Below are 21,459 nucleotides of genomic sequence, written 5' to 3'. Positions count from 1 at the left end.
TTGGTTTTGTGACCCTAGCTGAATACTTTAAACCAAAAGATTAATGGGTTGGTGCCACTCTCTTCTTGACTGCTCGTAGGGTTTCTATCTTCTGTCCAACGAATTACATGAAAATGTGAAATTCTGAAGTTTCAATAATGGGTCTAGATTCTATGAGATGTGAATGAATTAAAAATTCATTCACCATGTAGTCAAGGTCAAACACATCATGATTTTTATATCTTTTGGAATGGAATACGCAATGCAATTAACTACCAGACATATAAATAAAACATACTGCAAGCATTCTGTGTCATCTTTTTAGAAGGGCAAATTAAACTTTGTTTATTGTCTTGTCCAGCTCCAGTACCTTTTAATTTTGAGAATCTAATGAACTTTTGACTCACACCTTCTTGAAAAACAGCAAATGCCACACAGTGATTGAACTTCAGAAGTGGCAAATTGGTGTTAAGTTTTAGAATACTAATTACATCTTCCCATGCGGGAAAGCTAATTTTTTCTGCACATAAGATGATCCATTCTCAGAAATTTTGTTGATATCCACCTGTATTTAATAAATAAATGCCAAGTCTATGATCAGATGGCTACTGGCAACGCATCTTACTTCAAAAGTATTTAGTACACTTCAGTACAGGATGAACAATGAATGAGGACATGCAGAACAAAAATCTTCCTACCACCTGGGAAAGGAGCTTTAAGTTTGATCTCTGATGTCTTTGTGAACGGCTTTTGAAAAAGAAAAAAGGGAACAGGAGGCATGGGTAAGCAATTAGGCTACCGGTTTTGCTTCAAGTCACATATACACTTAAACTAGCCACTGTGATAATGGAAAATAAAATGTATTTTTTACAGTCTTAGTAGCAAGAACTAAATGGAAGTGATCATCAGTAGGTGGCATACAGGACAGTAACAAGAGAAAAGTGCAGAGGCATAAGAGAAACAAAGCAGGCATGATTTGTGTCACACCAAACAGAGAGAAGAAAGCCTAGAGAATAGGATAAAGGAAAAAGATGTTGACAAGGAAGTAAGTACTTGCTTGGGTTTTATGACCTGCAGTCATCCCCAAGGACCGGATTTTTTTGTAGTTACGGCAGGACCAGAAGTCAGACAACACTTCACATACAAATCATAGTAGTTTTTTACTTTGTCTGAACGATTATGCTCACAGGCACACCGTTTTTGGCTAAGCTCTGTGAAATTTTCCAGACTTGCTTGAGTCAGTTTCTTGCCATTAATGCAGACAGTGTTTTGACAAACAAAGATAAACCAGAAAGATTTAAATGTTTTCAAGACAAGATTTAGACAATGTTTTAAAGAAATCTGTTACCAATTTTTGTAAAAAGTTTTAATTTATATAAAATATATACAAAATAGCAACTCAATTCACTTTCTAAAAATGCTTATTTTTATCACTTTTGCCATGCAGGAATATAACAAAATCATCTGCTGACTGTGTCTCAGCTGCTGTTATGGTGCCTGGCTCTGCTTAGCTGCACTCATTTAAGAACTCTGTCTCCTCTATCATTCAGCAGATAGAAATAAAGGCATCAATTTAGATTCATTCAACAGAATGTCTAATGGGAATTCTCCTTCACTAAGTTCATCCTTGATTGAGCTTAACTTCCACGAAGAGGCAAATTCCCTTGCAGCTAACCTGCACAAGGGCAGCTAGCTGCTGTCAGATGCTTTCTGCAGACAACATGCTAGGATTAGATAACCCCTGTAAGTATTTGAATATTCACAGACTTGTAAAATGTTAGTAGTATGAAATTAAAATTTTCCGTGGAAGTTTTGTTAACTGCAGTCAACTGAAAGTCAACTGTTTTGTTGGAAGAGATCTTTAAAAGCCACCAAGTCCAACTCCTCTGCAATGAACAGGGACATTCACAGGTAGATCATGTTACCCAGAGCCTCGTCCAAGCTGACTGTGTCTGCAGAGACCGGGCATCCACAACATCACTAGGCAACCTGTTTTCATGCTTCACCACCCCATAGGAAAATACTTCTCCCCTGCTTCAGTTTGAAACCATTTTCCCTTGTCCTGTCACAACAGACCACGCTGAAGAGTCTGTCCCTTTCTTTCTAGTAGTCTCCCTTCAGATACTGAAAGACTGCTTTCTCTGAAGTCTTCTCTTCAGGTTGAACAGCCCCAGCTCTCTCAGGCTGTCCTCGTTTTTGTGGTCCTTCTCTGAACACACTCTAAAAATTCCATCACCTCCCTCACCCTGCTGGTCGTGCTGCTTTTGATGTAGCCCAGATGCACGGTTGGCTTCCTGGGCAGTGAGGACAGAGTGCTGGTTCATGTCCAGCTGCCATCCACAAGTAACCCAAGTTCTTTGTAGAAGGGCAGTGCTCTATCCTTTTGTTCCCCAGCTTGTATTGATAGTGGGAGTTGCCACGACCCAGGAGCAAGACTTTGCATTTGGATTTGTTGAACCTCCTGGGCCCACTGCTTGAGCCTGTCTAGATCTCTCTGGATAGCATCCTGTCCCTCTGATGTGTTGACTACACTACACATCAACAAGCAAGACAAACTGGTGGGGCAGTTGTTCAGTGAGTGTTCAAAGTAGTTAGCTCGTTGGACGAGCCTTGATATTGTATTTTACAAGAATTAAAATCATTAGCCAATCTGGTTTCAAGTAAGTTGAAAAAAATAAACAAAACAAGCTTGTCACTAAATCACAGACCGAAACGTACATAATTGAGGAAAAAAATGTTATCCTTTTTAGTTGTCTTCTAAGTGTTCCAAAGGCAATTTTAATATGAAAATTGTCTAAAACCATAAGCTAACCATTGCAGAACTGCCTGCCAGAAGTCTACTTGAGGCCAGCAATCAGTCTTCTCAATCTAAATGGATGTTGCAGAATTCCCTAAAAGTTGAGTTGCTCATAAATCATACACTGTCATCTATAGAGATCATAAGCAAACTGAAAATCTAATCAAAGAAAAGTGATGATTCATAGGGAGCGTGGCTAGCTTCAATAAACATGATGGTCAAAAGATTAATAACCTCTATATTAAATACGCCAAGTGGTACCATTCCAAATGAACCTAAGTGGAGTACTGAGATGCTCAGCATCTTTTAATATCAGGTTCCAAAAATTTCAAATAACTAAAAGAATTGGCAAATAATAACTTAAAGATGGACTAGCTTAATTCATCTGACTGTGTCATTAATTAGTTTAACTTATTTTCTCGTATTTGCATCATGGGGAGGAGCAACTCTACATCCCTCCTTTTATATAACGAAGCACAGAAAACTTCATCAGGCAGCATCATTTTCAGTAAAAAGGGAACACAGATCTTAGAGGTAAATACAGGCATTAAGCAAAAAGTCAGCAGTATAGACAGACATTAATGCATCGAATGCAGTGGTGCCACAATTATTTAGATGTATGAAAAACCAGGAAAGTAGTAGCTCATTACCTTTGTATCCTTGCTCAGTCTCTCTGAGATCAATTTTAGTAATTGGTTTGAAATCAGTGTCCCATAACCGAATGCAACCATCTCTTCCTCCAGTGGCAAAGCCCTCCTCACAAGCATACATACTAAAAATTCCAGCCTGTTAACCAATATTATAACAAGTTTTAAGGTTCTTTACAACTGATTTAAACACACAAAGCAAACCTTTTTGAAAAGACTCTTATTAAAGGCTAGAAACTGCTAGGCAGCATACTGTTGTCCATCCAGAAAGCAAGCCAGCAAACACAGAGGTACATTTTTATTTCAAGTGCTCTCACCTCAAGTGATTTTTGTAGAAGTTTGCATACAAATAATAGTGATATAGCCCACTTGCAGAACTTTAAATTTGGATTAGGTTAGCATTATCATTGGAACTACTAAGCAAATAGTAGAACACTTAAAATAAATAGTTACCCATAATAAAGAAAAACAAGCAAACAAGCCATACAAATATTCTTACAGGTGTGGAGATGATAGAGACATTCTTTCATGAATTCAGTGCAGACATCATCTGGAATCTAATAGGAACTGAAAGATTGTCAATTCATTCTCCTTGTTGAAAGAAAAAGTTCTGTTACAGATTGAATTCCTTCATTTTCTAAAATGCCTCATTATTGATGACTGTGCTATGCAGTATTGGAATAGCTCATGGAACACATGCTGAATCAGAATGCTATTATGAGGAAGACCTCTCAGTTAAAAGCCAAGTTCAACAGTACAGAAATTAACACAATGAAAGAGAAAACCTCTGATTTCAAAGTGGCCTTGTTCAAAGTCTTAATGAATATTTACATAGAGGTTACAAAATGGGCAGGAGACTATGAATCAGCCACGAAGAAACTCCATCATGTGTAAAAATAAAGCAGAACATATTGTGTAGAAGGAATTTATTTTTTCCAAAGAATCCATATATAAACTCAAGGAAGTGTGCTACACAGAGTTACTGCTTAGCTCAGAGATTTCCACGTTACTGCAGTTGTGCATAATCACATAATCACCTGTCAATTACATGGTAGTTCTGCAGGTAAGAAATGTCACTGTCTTCAGTCGGACAGCTTTTACAAATTAGGGATTAGGTAATTAGAAGAGTTGCTATGAATCCTGATGCACTGCCAATTTAATGAAGTTGGGGAGATTAAAAAAAATGCACCACCACCACCCTGTATTTGCAGACATGGAAATCCTACCGTGCCTTTAGTGCAGCAACAACAGAAACGTGTATTTCTGATGTTAATTCAAGTGGTTAGAAAGCCAGCAGAAACCTGTACATTCCTTTCTCTCTCTGTAATTTTAAGGGCTCCACATTAGGGGGTGTTATCATGAAAGGAGTAAACTGAGAGCCTCTGGAATATGGTCAGAGTGCACTCACAGATTAAAACGATCTACTCTACATTGAGGCTTCTATGAAGAATCAATCTTGGATATTGGGAATTTTACTGGTAAAATTAATTTGAAATAAGATCATTTGGTTACAAAATATTTTTATTTAAACTGATCATACCTGAAGCTATAATCTGTGAAACTTTAGATTTAGAAACTTTACTTTATGTTTAGTCTGCTTGGTTAAATCTGTGCTAACAATATCTGTTCTGTCAATATCAGTTCAGCAGCTAGCATCTGCTGACAAAACATAAACAATGTACAAAATTAAAGATAAAATCTTAACTGACGTACTGCCTTCAACACTCTTCTGACCTGAAATAAAAGGTCTTCAATGAAGTTTTCAAGCCAATGAACAAGACATTTCAGAAATTGACATTAAAAATACAACTTACACTATGTGCTCCTTGAATTGTGCGAACTAAGTTTAGCCCTTTCCAAACATAGATGTCTCCATTTAAAGCACCGGAGTACGTGATGTCTTCTTTTGCACATGCTAAACAAAGGATAGTTTGCAGATCCCCTGTTTTACCAAATATTCCTCTTTTCGCTGTCAATGCATTTCCACACAGAGTCCAAAACTGAAATGTAAATGCTATTATCAGGAAGAATTTCTGCATTTTTTTTCATGTTAATGTGCAGATCTCACAGACGTACATCCCTACAAAACAGTGTCAACAGTGTTGTGAAGTAATAAAACAGTTAAGCTTCTGGATGAGCTGAATAAACATTTCTGCCCTTCCCCAGTGCACTGAAACAAATATGCTCCTCAAAACCACATTTACAGAGGTTTGATGGAGAACTGCAGACCCTTGTACCTGAAACTGAACTTGCTCTGAGTATGAAGTAATGGGATTTTCTAGATGTGGCATAGAGACTTTCTTCACTTTTACACAGATACAGTAACACTGTGCAAAGAGGAAAAGGAAATGAGCAAGAGAACACAAACACAGTAGAAGGCCATCCTTAGGGCTGGGCTAGAAAAATCATACAATCATGGAATTGTACTTTCTTCTTTTGGAATCAGTACTGAGTGTAATTTTTTCTTCTAAATAGACATAATTTTTATTAAGGAGACGGAATAGTGTGCAATGCAGTGCCCGCTCAGGGATCAGACCTCCTGGGGACTATAAAGTGGATTACAATTAGATGTGGACAAGAAATGCTGAAATACTCAGGCCTGGCAGCACAAGCAAAAATGGGCATTTATGTTCAGTGGTTCATTTCGCAATAAAGAGATACTCAGAGATTGGATAGGTATGCTGAGGTGCCTGACGCAGGATCATAATGCCTATCTCACTTCATATGCCTACATCTTTTCCGTGGTTATAAACAATTTTCATGTCTTTTTCCTTGTTCTTGCTCCCATAAGTTTCCATAAAGCTGAACTCCAGAAGATCTTTGTGTCAAGGATTTTTATTTCAAATCTTTCTCTATTTCTAATTCAATTATTTTTCCCGTTGTCTTTTACCATAAGTAAAGAGAGCAGGGCAGCATTAGAAAGTAGGTGGGGCATGAAGACTTAGCTCCTAAGCCTTATCACAGCTTTTAATTTTTGCTTACCCAGTAGACCCAACAGAACTGAAATGCTAAGGAAGAAACAGCATTATTCTTAACTACTAGTCCTTACTCTCAGAGTGCTACAATTGCTTGAGAGCTGTTCTTATCCCTTTTTGCAAGTTGATTATCACATTTCCACAGGCATATAATGACTGACAACCACGTAGAGCGTTGCTTGAGCATCACTGAAGGGGAATATCTAATGAGAAAGCATTCCAACTCACTCCCCCAGTCCCTCTTTTTTTTCTTCTTTTCTTGGCACGCCTCTATCCGTATGCATACTTTGCTGGTATTATGCACGTTTGGGGCAATTATGGCCAATTAAAACAGAACACAGGTGCCAAATAAAGACAGGTTTCGGAAAACAGCTTGCAGAATACAACAGATGGTATCACTCCTGCCAAAACCACCCACAGTTTGAAAGCAGTGGTGGTTTCAAGGGCAAAAGCTTCTCAGTAACCCGAACTAGAGATATTAGCTGGTCTCCTAAACTTCTAGTTAAAGCTCTTCCCACCTCAGCCATGTGAAATAATTACCATCTGTTAGGAATGTGTTTGATGAGACTGGAGGAAAAAAGAAAATTGCAGGGAGTATTAGCAAATGAGAATTTCTCTCTCAGTATTTTTATAAGCGTTGGAATGTCAGCTCTTGAAAAGATGAATTAGAGGGATCCAATAGTCAGATCCTAGAGTTCTAATCTGCTCATCTCCATAGGCATTGCATACCTTCCCCACATCATCACTGCAATTGCCAATAGTGTGGTAGGCCAAATGGAGTTATAATCTGCTCATCTCCATAGGTATTAGGTACCTTCTCTACAGCATCACTATAATTGCTGGTAGCACAATAGGTCAGACAGAAATCCATTCAATTCATACTTCTTAGTTACTCCTACGCCAGCCCAGTGACCACTTGTGACACTCCAGAAGAAAAATCACAGACAAGGAGAAGGAAACCCCAAAATTAGAAGTGTATAGTGATGAAAATTACACCAAGTGACCTTCACTTGATAATTTGCATCCGCTTAATGTCTAAACTGGCTTCCAACAAAAAATTTTGGTGAAATGTTGACGGATTAAAAAAAGAAAAATGGAAAATCTCTTATATTGAAAGCCTCATCATTTCACAGGACAAACTTCTTTCCCAATGGCTATTTACTCAAAAACAAAAATAACAGCAAACAAAAGATATTTACCTTTATGTGTTTTACTCCACAGCTGACAATTCTGTTTGGTTGATACTGATCCCAGGAAATATCAAATATCTGTTAAGAAATGCAGTAAGCTGATATTTTAAATTATACAGTAATTGAATCTAGACTCAGTTTGCTTTTACTAATTTTTAAGCATAAGTATTGTAAAGTACTGCTAAAAATCAAAGCACAATATTTAGGTAAAACTGGAGCTCTTTGTATAAAGATTATGGTCATCTCACCCAGCTCTGACAAGACACCTCTTTCCTGCCTTCAAACTAGGAATCTATTCCAGCTGAGATATTCTTGAATAAATAACACTAACAATCACAAATAAAATGGGAATCACGTGGTGAGCCAATGTTCCTTAAGTTTAGGATGAAAGAATGGTGCATTTATCTTTGCTTATTATTTTATGTAAAAGGTACAGTAGTTAATTAAAGCTGATCACAAAGACTTCATGTGACAAAATGAGGTATCATTCATTTGAATTAATCTACAGAAATAAAACTGCATTAATCATGTTGATTATTGCTAAATTTACAACAATATGCATCAAAAAATTAAGCATCAGGTCCTATTCTCCTTATCAGAAAAAAAATTACAGAGTAATCTACAACTATGAGATTATGTCAGATGAAAAATACTGCATGAAGTTTGGAAATAAGAAGTTTCTACTTCAGCCCAGATTTTCACCAGCATGCCGTTTTTACACTTTTCGTCTCTGGCATTCAGCTTCTCAAAGGCCAAGCTGAAAACCAATGATGTTACCACAATCATGAGTTACTGCAGGAAACCTGTGTCTGTAGCCAAAGACAATGGGTCTTTTTGCTACTTCCAGCTCTTCAGCTGTTAACAAGTACATCTTAACACTGTACATGTACAAGAAGTGTGTTTACTTCTGAAAACTTCCAGCACCCTACAGGAACTTACTATGCTAAGCAAACCCATCATTCATTTTATATGCTACAAAGCGTTGCCATCCTACAAAATATTTATCTTCTTTAAGAAACCATCACTTACAGTAGTTCAAGTACTTTGTATTTTGTTAAACACAAGATATTTTATTTTAGAAGTGCTGTATGTTTCCAGCACACTAAACCAATATAATTTGTGGCAGTAATAGATACATATTCTTTCCCATTCCTTCTTCAGTGCAAAATCTGCTTTTTCTGGTTGTGAAAGTCTAAGGAGACAAAGATTTTAGTACTTCTTGCCTGTCCTGGAGTCTTCAAATAATTCAAAACCTGATCTTGTGCCTAGTGAGGTGGGTAGCACAAGATGGTAGCAAAACTTCCACTGACATAACTGGGAAGTGAATCAGTTCTGAAAGAAGAAATTTGAATAAAGACTAAGATTCTGCTGTGGTGTGGATATTTTAAGTAAAAATGAGCTACCAGATTGAGGGTGGTGGGGTACTGACACAGAGAAGTTGAGAATGCCCCATCCCTGGAAATGTTTAAGGCCAGGCTGGAGGAGGATTTGAGCAATACAGCCCAGTGTGAGGTGTTCCTGCCCATGGCAGGGGGTTGGAACTAGATGAGTTTTAAGGTCCCTTCAGACACAGACCTTTCTATGATTCCATAGTTTATCCAGATGATATATAAGATGCAGGTGGACTATATGTACACATATACTAGAAGAAAGGGTTTAGTCTGCTGCTCTGCTTCTATATATTTTACCATGAACACTCCCCCATTAGTAGTAAAACTTTCTAACATTTCAATATGAAAGCATTCTAACTTCTTATAATTTCATAATATACTTAAGAAAAAAGCTGTCAGAATATTTTCAAAACTTAACACATGCATGCTTACATGGTGGGGAGTTATTTTGCTGATGCTAAACTTGTTTAAACATTTTGTAATCCTGAATAATATTCTTCCCCTCAGGATAAAATGTCTTTTTGATGCATTTGGAAAGAGCATTATCTTTGTCCACTGAGCTAGCATTTCACATCTCATATAAAGGGCTATAAATCATCTTCATCAGTGTGTAATTACAAAGTATTTCCTCCTCAGGCAAGCCAGCCAGCTCAAGAATACATCATGTGCTAACACAGTGCTTTGTGCTTTGTTTGGTAGAATGAGAAGAAAGAAATACCTTGTTCAGTATTTCAAAAGCTACACAGAATGAACAACATTACCTCTATGTTAACCTTTGATAAACAAAAAATAATAAATAATAAAGTATTTCTTTAATACTCTTACCCTGTCTGAATGGCCCGTAGCTGTTGCCAGTAGCTTTCCTCTCTTCCAGTCCCAAATACACACTGTATTTTTGGCATCCAGTCCCACTGAAGCTAAACGCTAAGGAAAAACAATAGTAATCTAGTTAACAGTTAATCAACTCAAAAATCAGTTTACTGTACTGAACAAATAGAGCTTCCCACATGTGACTTGTGATTGAACCACATTGCTAAAGGCATCGTCAAGATAATTGTGTTAATCATCTGTTTGCTGGAGAAAGCACTGAAACGCTTAATCTTTTCTACAGAGTTAGGTTTTAATTTCAGGTTACTGATGTCTCAAATATAATTACAGAAGGACTGTAAGGATCATATCAGAAGCACTGCACTCTGGCATTCTGATCTATTAACCTGATAGTAAAAACAAATGGAAAACAGAAGTTCTCACTATCCACAAATACACGTTTATTCATTATGTTTATTTAGATGAGGTTTAGAATCTGAACTGGATACACTTTCAATAACTGCCTTCTATATAAATCAATGTATCAGATAACCTCCCAGTGACTGTGCTCACTTTATAACTGTGTATAACTTTACACGATTTTCATCAGAGTTTCTTATTAGGTGAGCAATCTTAGACTGATGGAGCAGAGACTGTTGTGATCTATAACAGCTTGAAGACTAAACTGATATCATATGTACTGCAACTGTATAAAATGGATAGGATAGGATAGGATAGGATAGGACAGGACAGGACAGGACAGGATAGGATAGGATATAACATATGTTGGACAGAGATATGTCCAATATATGTTAGTAAAGGGAACATGCCTGGGTAACTTGCACTGTGGGAAGAGACTGAGAGACACTTTTCACGGCAAACAGCCACCTAGCTTGGCAACACAATTGGGTAACGTTCTGTTGTGTCCCTTATTCTTCTCATTGCCCTATCTACAAACTTAAGAGTTCAACTGAAGCTCCTACGCATTTTGCTCTGTTACAAGAAAGCCTACATTTCACGAACATGCAATAAATGAAACCTTATTTTGGCCTCAAAGATGAAGATGAGCAGATGAATCATCTGATCCAAATGGACTCATGTTTCAGATTTGACATGAACCAGATTTTTCCTTGAAGAATTACTTAAAGATGACTTGCAAACTGAATCTCTGTACTGAATGCTTCCTCCAATTACATGTCTGTTATTTTTGGCTTGGCTTTGCAGCAGGTAAATTGTTTAAAGTCTGGAAATTTCTGAGTTAATACTAGCGAACTGAACCAGCAAAGACAAGAGCAATTTTACCAAAAAATTCCTCTAAAATACTTTGTTAGAAAAAAATACTAATTGCTATAAAACTACCAATTACTATAGAGCTTAGTGAAATCAATATTCACAAAGAAACAGAGCATTCCAGTTTTCCGTCCGTAGCAAAATTAATCAGACAAGGTATTCCATGCCTTTTCATGCCATTTTCAAGAGCAAAAACACAGTGTACATCTTCCACTGAATAAGTGAGCCACTTCCAAAGGCCTCTGGCTTAAGGGCAGTAGGTACACATGCACCCTGCGCTATCTTCATAATAGTTACAATTCTTTTATTTTGGAGTAATGAAATAGATCCCTTTTACATTTGGTTGCTTGGGAACTGACACAACATACATTGCAACCTCACGTAACAGCTGAACTCTGCATAGTGAATAACGCATAAAATCTAGCAGAAGCACCTGTAGGACACCAAGCACTGAAAAGATTTCAGTGTACTATATTTCACCAAAATCTGTTTGGCATCTCCCCACATCCGAGCCTTTGAAACAGGAAAGGTAGGTACTGAATGGTAATGAAGGGAAAATAGAATACGGGAAAGAACAAACACACTCCTGCCAATCACCAAGATCAAAATATTTATGTATTTGAGAAAGGACTATTATTGTGGCATATGTTTTATTTGCTCTTGAGTAATCTACATCTACCCAGGAGGCTGGACGCACTGATCAAAACACAAGATATTTTTTCACGGAACCATCACTAATTCCAACGTTTTCTCGCCTTTTTTATACTGTTCTCTTCACCATGGAAACCACGGCAGTACTTACAGTATCTTTCAGACTTATAACAACATCAGACTTCATCTCCCAGACAAGAAATTACCATTAGTGGGGTAGATGGGCAGTGATATTTCTAGAGTGTGTTAGCTAATGATTTATATTTTCTTTTTTCCTTTAGATCTATTGAGGAAGGTCTCCTGCTGGCACAAGAGTGGTAAATGCTGAATTTCCTTTTAAGTTAAAATGCTTCTACTTTTAGTATTCCTTTTGGAATGGAACTTGATAGCATCCTGCTCAGAGAATTCACAGAATCACCAGAAGAAAATCTGCCAAGTATCTCATGCACATAATTAAACAATTATTTTTAAGTCTACACAGATGTAGAAGATCTGGCTAAAGTAGCCTACTGCAACCTAACGCCAAATTCAGAAATGCACACATGCCATCCTTACTCTTTTTAAAGAAAGCCCACAAAAGAGGTCCTTAAAAAACAACCTGGAACAGAAATTGAAATATATAGCATTAGGGAAATTCTTTAATAAAAAAGACATCAGCCTTGTAAGTAATTCTGTGAAGGGCAGACGTTGGTGCTCTCAAACTCTAGTTAGTTCCTGGTTCAACAGAGTAAGTTTTTATTCATAGGCAAACTGACAGCTCTTCATTAAACGTTTGAACAATGTGCAGCTTCCCTCCTACAAATGTCATCTCCCAGTCGTACAGAAAAATCACAAACTAAAATATGTATTTTTCAATAACAACTGCTCTGCTGGAATTTAACTGCCTTCAGCACTCTTAAAATGCAACATTAATTACAGAGAATGTTAACAGCAAATTTCCTTAAAATATATTCATTTTCAAATTTCAAGTCCTTATTGAAAGTACATAAAATAAACTATCCTTGATTCAAGCTGCTTGTTGATCTCCTCTGTATATCAGAAAATAATACTTTCTACACTCCATTACTCAGTTTGTGGTTAATTACGCCAGGGAAGCATTGCAGAGACACCTAAGCTGTCTCCATGCAGCGCCAGCTGGGAGTAAGTCTAGCAGGGAGTAATATTTCAGAATTAATTCATTTGAATGCTTGAAAATACCCCAGAGTTTCTGATACAGGAAGAGCTAATTACATCGATCAAAATATAAATGCAGTGTCACCATTCTGGGACCCACACTAAATTCTGACACTGGGGCTGTGCAGCACTCAACACAGTGGTTGCCCTCGGAACCAGAAGCTGTGTGCAGCAGAGTGGGAGGAAGCAGAGTTGTCTTTATGGGAACTGAGCACAGAGAAGCAGAATTACCTGGTCTTTTCCTCAGCCTATGCTTATTTTAAAAGTGGAAAATAGCAGGTATTTGAGAAAATAGTATGTAGGGATACAACTATTTGCACCTGTATGTTATGTTACTATTGAATTTTTGTTTGTTTGTGTTGAGGCTAAAATATCAATCTTTCCAGGATAGAAATAGACACTATGAGTGAAATGTATGCAGTTGAAGGAAAGACATGAGCAATGTACATGAAGCCCGTTTTGTGACAAGATGCCACCTCCCTCAGGTGACTGTGCTGACTATATAAAGTGGAAGCAGCTCTGAATTCCACATACTCAAAGTTATGTCAAAGCTCTTTAATTTTGGCTCAGCACAGCACCTTCTTTTGTAAACCAGAAAGAGCAGTAAAAGCCAAGATGCATCATCCACATTTATGTTTTCCAGCACTGGTCCTTCTCCAGATATAAACTGCATTCTGTGCAAATCTTCATTCCAGAATATCTGCAACTTCTCTAACATTTCCAGAAACAGAATGCCACTGCTTTGCAAAGTCAGCACACCAATAAGTTCAGTTTTTAATTACCATTAGGCAACAAGCAGCATCTTCAGAAGAGTCTCCATCTTGAACTCATATGGACTGGGCTTATCCTTATCATGTGCTTAAACAGGGATTTAAACCTGTTTAAAGGTTTACCCACCATTCTTATGAAGTTAGAAACAAGAGAAAATTTTAAGAATACTTATTTCTGAATTAAAATAATGTTAAGGTTATTATATCATTCAAAATTTTCTCCTGGTGAATTGGGGATGCTCTCATTTGATTTTTTTACTGCACATTTCCTAGGAACACCTTTTTCTTTAATTAGAGTTGGCACATGAGATTTCGGAGGAAATGGTTTTACTTTAAAAAAATAAAAATGGAAGGAGATAGTTGAAAACTAAGCTTAAAATAGAAAGTTACCTCCAATTTCTAAAAAAGAAATACATGCCACAGTGCTGCCTAGTAAAGCTTTCTGAATATGTGTTACAGGTAATTGCTTGTGATAGTGTACTTTAACTCACACTGATCTTTAAACTGAATATACACAACGCACAATAGAAAGTACTTTTGTTTCATGTGAGAACACAATTTTAGGCATTGTATGTCTGGTTTTTATCTCAGAAAGTGGAATAAAACCACTCTGTGATCAGCCGCAGAGCAGTCAGGCATATGATAGTAAAGCTCTACAGACAGCTAACTGTCTACGACTTTATTTTAAGGAAAGCATTTTAAGGCAAATCTGTCCTTCTGTCATACAATTCACTAGCAAACAAGGAAGATCTGTGCAAGAATCCAGGAATCAGCTTACTTTCTAACTAGTCCTAAAAAATTTTAGCAGCAAACTATAAAACATGACCACAGTGTTATACCAGAAAACTTGACTGATAAGGACAAAATTGAATATGAAACACTTCTCAGTTTTATCCACATAATTAATCTATTTTTCTCCCTTTTTAGTTACAATTCAATGTTTTTACTAGTTCTCCTGCAGGGAAAAAAATCAATGTGTTTAGACGTGAACAGCTCATCACTTACTTGTGTTTTAATCCTGCCTCAAAACATCACATAATCATATAACATATTGTGTCCCAACCCCTTTATTCTATTAAACTGACTGTGCTCCTTAGCCAATGAGACTCTTACTGGAGTTTCTCTGCCAAAAGAGCTGCAGGATTGCAATGACTCTGCCAGGAAATGGTCTCTTGAACAGCAAGTGATAAGTATGTAGTGAAGCTATTACATTTGAGCCAAGGAGGGCTGTTTCTTTTATAGACATTTGTTCAGTAACTAATGCATCTACTTGAACTGAATTCTTGGTGACATTTTGGTTTTTGAAAAAGCTACATTTGCAGTCCTTGCATTAAAAAAAAATTAATCATAATAGTAGTTTAAGTACAGCTATACACCTATCAGTACAGATGAAATATTTCAAAGTGATGTCTCTTGGGCTCAGAGGTCAAACTAAATTGAAAACATTGAAAAAGAAGATATACAAACCTGGCCATCAGAATCAAAAGCTAAGCAGGCAACTCCATGTGTATGTGCATCCTTAAGGACAGAAACAGTCTGTACACGGTAGGAATCCCAAATGCAAATGTAAGGGTCCTTTCCAACCTGCCCTGTAGCTACTAAAGTTTTATCCGGGTGAACTGCAAGGCTGAAAGAGAACACAGTTTAAGTTACAACACATTGTCTCAATACAGCAAAAAATGCAAATGTGAAACTGAAAAAATAATTTATTTTTCTTAAAAAAACAGCTCCTTTTGGTTTATTGGAATGATCTTATCAAACACCATAAAAACTTACTGTATCCCATTATTTCCTTCTGCCTAAAAAAGATAAAATGCTTGAGACTGACACAGTGATTGCAGAATACAACTTATCATGTAATAATATTTTAACTAGAAAATGTAAGAAAAGTACAATCACAACATTTTTATATGGGCTTTTTATTTACATGTATTTTCAGATATGCTTTTAGTCACTGCTGCCCAGGGAAAGGCAAAACTTACAGCTTCTTTGTTAGTTTATCTCATTTTTCTCTGCCAGCCAATCAGAAATTGCACCTCGATAAAAACCTTCACGACAAACAGGACTTCTCCTAAATCCAAGCAAATGCTAACGTTTCAAAAATCATTCCCTGGTTTCCAGTGATTTACTCCAATAACTCCAATAGTACAACTGTTTTGACTGACTTTATCTTATACACACTGTTAAACACAGACCTCTCAACTTTTTTTCTTTCTGCAGTCTCTGTACAGAGGCACATTATTGCAAGCCACTCTAATGCAGAATCAAAAACCATCTCTGTGCACATCTCTTCAGACATGGAAATCTCCACCAGACTGCCCATGGTATCTTTCTCTTCCATGCCAAAGTGTGAACTCTAATGTTTACTTCCATATTGTGTTGGGACGTTTCTCTTAGATGTCAAACATATTCTGGATCGAAGCAGTAGCACCATTTAGGAAAAAAAAAAATGTATTCTGTATTTTCCTTGTAACATATTTTTTACATTTTCATGGCAACACAGAAAGACAGAAGGCCATCATTGAGCAAACTTTATCCCATACTAAGAATAGAGCAACGCAGGCTATCAGTAGCTGACACGGTACCAAAAAGTGCTCTTTGCAATGATTCCAAGTTGTTGTCAAGCTGTCCTTTACTCCTTGAGGCATTCTCTTTGACAAAGCCCAGAGGATCTAGTTTGAAAATCTCGCCTGGGGAAGTTAATAATAAAAATCCTCTCCCTAGGGTAGCATGAATACAAAGACAGTTTTACACTGTTATCCACGAAACAAATTAGAATAATGTCTAAATATGCGAGCTACAGATGGAATAAGGAAAAGTATCCTATTAATAAACTGACACTCAACAGATGGCTCATGGCATCTGAGTATATTTTAATATCCCAGGAGTAGATAATACTAATTATTAAGAAGGATTCATTAAAAAAAATTAAGGAAGTTAAAAAAAAATTACAATTTTCTTATGTTAAGGAACAATACTTGCAAGAAGAATAAGTTCAGCAGAACACACCATAGAAACTTTTTTTTTTCGGTTCTCCTGCTTGCTCATTTTTTCCTTCTTCTCAGGCTTGGATTCTAAAGTTTGCTGTGTGTCAGCTAGTCACCTTAATTCTAAACCTATAAGGCAAATAAAGGGTAACTTCACCATATTTAAGATGGGACATTTACAATTAAGTTGGATTACTCTTCTTCAGTGATAAAAACATAAAAACCAGATGGAAAAGATTAATTGAAGCAACCTATCTCACTGCTAGAACGCAATTGCAGCTTAATTACATCTACCATTGGTCTGTACAATTTGCTTTTCACATACTAGATCTCCCCATGTTCAGCATCTCCATTCCTGGAAGCATGAACAACGTATTTCCTACAACCTAAATACTGAACATATCTGTTATTTGCTTTATCCATTTCAATGGATGAAGTCAACTAATGGCACATTTAAAGTTAGGACCAAGTATCAGTTTCTGGCACCTAAGAAGTAGCCTGATTTTTCAGAACCACTAAGGACATTCATTTCCTGCTCACAACCTTTACAATAATGCACTACAACTGCCTACGTTCAGTCTGGCTGTTAGATAACCAAGGGTTTGTTTTTGGCAGACAGAACGGTGGCTTACGGAGTGAGGAAATGGAGTTTAAATTCAACAACAATTCCTGGTGACTTTCTGAATACCTTCATACATGACAGCCATGTTTGTCAATGAAAATGCAAAACTGCATGTGTGACTATTCAATCCGTTTGCAAGTGGATTGCTTCCTGTCTCCAGACCAGAAGACCTCTAACTGGCATGGCTTCTCTGCCCTTCCACACTCTAAAAACGGGTATAAACTTCATTGTTTTGCTTCCAGCATATAGGTGTGTATCTTCAACCTTTCTAAGCAAAGATCCTATATCTAAACAATTTGTGGTATCACATCACTACACTGGAAAGTACTGAAATATTATTATTGAAGGAAGATAAAAATATGATTAGATTATGTTTTCAAACAACAGCAATTTATGGTACAGAACAACACTGCTGGGGAATCTTTCCTTTTCCTTCCAATAGGAACAACAGCTAGAAACAGAAAAGTCTTTCTCTTATAACTAGGCAATTTTCTGCAAGCCACAGGCAATAAGGCTGCAGATAGCTGTTTGAGATTCATTAGTGTAAGGCAGAGTGATCGCAGCACAGGGTACAGCCAACAAGATCTAGGCAGATGGGCAGCAGAAATTTCACAAGAAAAGTTCTCCCTATTTTCCACGTTTGTATGAAAAGGAATTCACATTTATCTTGCCTTATCTGCAGTTCTTCCACACCACACAATTAGCTAGGCTGGAAAACAGAAGGGGAAAAAGTAGCAGTTATTGCTGTTGGCACTGCTTGCTGGTAGTGGCAGTCACTTCCCCACACTTCTCAACCTTCTGTCTGTGAGAAGTGTAACAGGAGCAGTTGCATGTGTAGGGTAAGAAGCAGAGATCAATTGCTTGGGAATTGCAAGTTCCCCTCCTTCCAGGGCAGGCAAAAAAAAAAGTGAAGGGATTTCTGGCAGTCTGCTCCTTCCAGCAGCTGAATGCTTTTGTGGGAGCATAAAGCTAACTGAGAATTCCACAAGCGTGCTGATATCTGCAGAGAAGGTCTTCAACAAAAGTGCATGGCACTTCACAGACATGAAAATCAAACAATCCATTTAAGATGAACCAAGAACTCCAGGCAGCATTTTAACATTACACCTTCTTCCTAATCCATGCTTTTCTTAATAAGAGATTTCAGTGAACATTTTCTTCACTTCCAAGACCAATGATTATGAATCTAGCATCGAAGGCTGGAACCCTGTTAAATTAGGATAATTACAGACGCCAGTCGTGTTCCAGCAGAGTCTGATGAAATGCTTTATAAAAGTCATTAGTGGATCCATCTGGACTGAGGGCCTTGCCAGATGGTAAGCTCTTAGTACCTCCGCAATCGCTGTTGCAATCATACTCTGCTCCAAGATTTTCTTTTGCTTTTATAACAATTTAGAATTTCACAAGTATTTGATTCTTGTCCATATTGTATTTTTGTTTGTTTGTTTTCTTTACAGTTCCTCTAGATTTCTAGGCATATATATAAGTTTAAAACTGAACTAAGTGGAAAAGTTTACAGAATGCAAACTACTTCAACATCCTTGAATATTAAATTGAAGTGTTTGCCTTTAAATTATTCCCAAACCACCAGCAAAGATATTTGTTCTTCAATAAGAACACAGCCAAGGAATCAAAGAACTACAGACTCAAAACGAAGAATCACAGAACCATACAATCACCAATGTTGGAAAAGTCCTTCAAGATCAACCAGTCCAACCATTCATCCGCCACCAATATTCCCCCACTAAACCATGTCCCTCAGTACAACACCTAAGTGTTTCTTTAACACCTCCAGGGATGTCATTGGCCTTCTTGGCCACCTGGGCACACTGCTGGCTCATGTTCACAGGAGTGCTGATCAACACCCCCAGCTCCATTTTCCCCAGTCTTTCCACCACTGTGCCCCAAGCCTGATTAGGAAGAACAGAAAAGGGGATGGGGGAATTGAAGGTGGTCAAGGACGAGGTCCTTCAGAAAGATTAGAGGAGGTTCAGGGTGGATCTGATAGTTTTCCAGCACCTCAAAGGTAGCTGTAGAGAAGTTGGAGGTATGCTTGTCACAAAGAAAGATGGTAAAAGGACAAAGGGCAAGAAGCACAAGTTTCTTCATGGGAAATCCTGTCTGGACGTAAGAAAAATGTTCTTCACCGTGGGAAGAGGTAGGTTGCCTAGAAAAGTGGAAGATTCCCCTCGCTGGAAATGATATAAGACTTCCTTGGCTTGACAGGACCCAAGGTAACCTGACCTCCTGTGCTCTCAGGAGAAAGTCAGGACTGGACTGGATGATTTCTGGAAGCCCCTTCAAAACTAGATTTTCTATAATCCCAAATACTGAAATATATCAAGAAAGCTAAGGCAATCAAAGTAAAAATGGATTTTGGCTCAGAGAACTTTACTTGCATTAGTAAATTGATAGTTGACACTGCCAAAGGAAAGTGGCTCCTGCTATCTTTAATACATACATTGACAGGCTTACTGAGGTTGAAATGGATGCTTTAAACAAAAGATAAACATCTGAAGTTCACTATCCTTAATTTACTATTACAAACCTCACCAGGCTGTCAAAACACTCTTTCACTGAAGCAGCCAAAGGCTGCGCATTTCTCTTCATTCTTACGGATGTATAATTTTTTCAATGTATTTACTATTTATGAACTGAAACTTTTCTAGAACCATCATATTAACTAGTCTTTGATTAACACCAATCAACCAAATGCACTTTCCATACAAACTACATTTACTTCCTGGAATGGCCCCCACCTAACATACAAAAATTGCTCTTGGAAAGATGTTGAGTCTTGTCACCCATCTCTTGACAATGCAAACCATTCTCACTGCTAAGGTTTTATTGCACATTAAAGAAGCCTGAAAATCTGATGCTATTCTAAAATTACTCTAGCTAGTTAGACCCTTGTAAATAATTCTCTACTTGAAACTTACCCTGTTTTACATTTGGAATGACTTTAATGTTCAGACAAACCTTTAAAGTGTTTGGCAGCTTTATGTTAATGCAATGCTACGTAGTGAAGATTTGGTGAGAAATGTATGGTAAATTTAAAATCAAATTCCCCAGCAAAACTGATATTGATTGTATATGATTAATTACTTCTGGAAATAAATGAAGGAATTGATACTTTCTGGCTCAAAATCTGCTACAAAACCTACAGCTTACAGATACAGAGAACATAGTGAGTTTATCCTGAGCATTTAGGTCAAAGTTGTTGGGAGGTACTGAGGGCACTGCCTGTGCTATGTTTGAATAGCAGACACATAAATAACACAACCATTTTTCATAAGACTTTTTCTCTGTAACAAAAACATCTCTGAGGAAATAAAGAAAAATCAAAATGCTTCAAGAAGCTCCAAGCCTGTCCTGAAATAGGCCATTACGTGCCACTAGGTATTTTCTTCTTGGTTGCCTCCTTCTGCTCTGCACTGCTAGCTCTCAGTGCAGAATGAAGTGACACGTTCAAGATCCTGACAGGCCAGCAGGCATGTCTGAAGACCAGGGATCTTTTCAGCTTCATTTTTCTGCTCACATAGTGCAAAGGATGGAGCTGCTTTCACATGTCAGCAAAGGAAACAAATGGTCTTTCAGGAATTTCTCATTTCATGGAACAAAATGAGCTTCTCTGCTCAGCTGCAGGGTCAAAACAGAAGACTGTAACTTGCTGTACAGACAGATCAGTATTATCAGAAAAATAAGACAGGATGCAGCCTGACCTCTATTCCTGAATACAGTATAAATCAAAATCAATTCTCATTAAAAGAAGCAATGGAATACCAGCAGTTAAGTAGAAGAAAATGTGGTGACCTGCAGGAAGTAAGGGGGAGCCTGGAGAAGAGAAGCAGAAGGAGGGAAGAACAAAGGGACTTTTTACACATGAATATAAAGCTGCAATAATACCTTTGAAGAATACAAAATATTGCTGCTCACTTACAGCAAACAGCTGAGGTACAGAACACATTTGACCTGAAATAATATAAATGTTCATAGAAACACCACCAAGTAATATTCATTTCAGAGCATCTGGCAAATACTTTATTTTTTTAGGCCTAAGTTCTTAACTGCTATGCTTGCTTTCTCCTTTCATGTTTGATGTGTGGGAAGCAGAGTGATGTAGTTAGCTGTTCTGGAATTTATTCATACTTCTACACTGGCTTCCTACCTCAATCAAGTC

General features: G+C 37.4%; 1 protein-coding gene across 3 annotated transcripts in view; it reads right to left on the bottom strand.

The window, feature by feature from the left end:
- EML6 (EMAP like 6) overlaps window positions 1-21,459 on the bottom strand; it is a 108,812-nt gene that overhangs the window by 65,675 nt on the left and 21,678 nt on the right. For 2 of the 3 annotated variants that reach the window (XM_042811443.1, XM_042811460.1), the window contains exons 2-6: window positions 15,138-15,297; window positions 9,805-9,903; window positions 7,598-7,666; window positions 5,238-5,423; window positions 3,427-3,562 (exon numbers count right to left, since the gene is read on the bottom strand). In XM_042811443.1, coding sequence (XP_042667377.1) covers window positions 3,427-3,562; window positions 5,238-5,423; window positions 7,598-7,666; window positions 9,805-9,903; window positions 15,138-15,297 — 650 coding nt within the window. The remainder of the gene's footprint in view (window positions 1-3,426; window positions 3,563-5,237; window positions 5,424-7,597; window positions 7,667-9,804; window positions 9,904-15,137; window positions 15,298-21,459) is intronic. The other variant, XM_042811452.1, reaches the window with a different exon arrangement.

Source organism: Centrocercus urophasianus, unplaced genomic scaffold (assembly GCF_019232065.1).
Source record: "Centrocercus urophasianus isolate 14NV4802_14NV808 unplaced genomic scaffold, USGS_Curo_1.0 seq_10, whole genome shotgun sequence".
NCBI classification, from domain to species: domain Eukaryota; kingdom Metazoa; phylum Chordata; class Aves; order Galliformes; family Phasianidae; genus Centrocercus; species Centrocercus urophasianus.
This window is presented reverse-complemented; position numbering and strand designations above follow the sequence as displayed.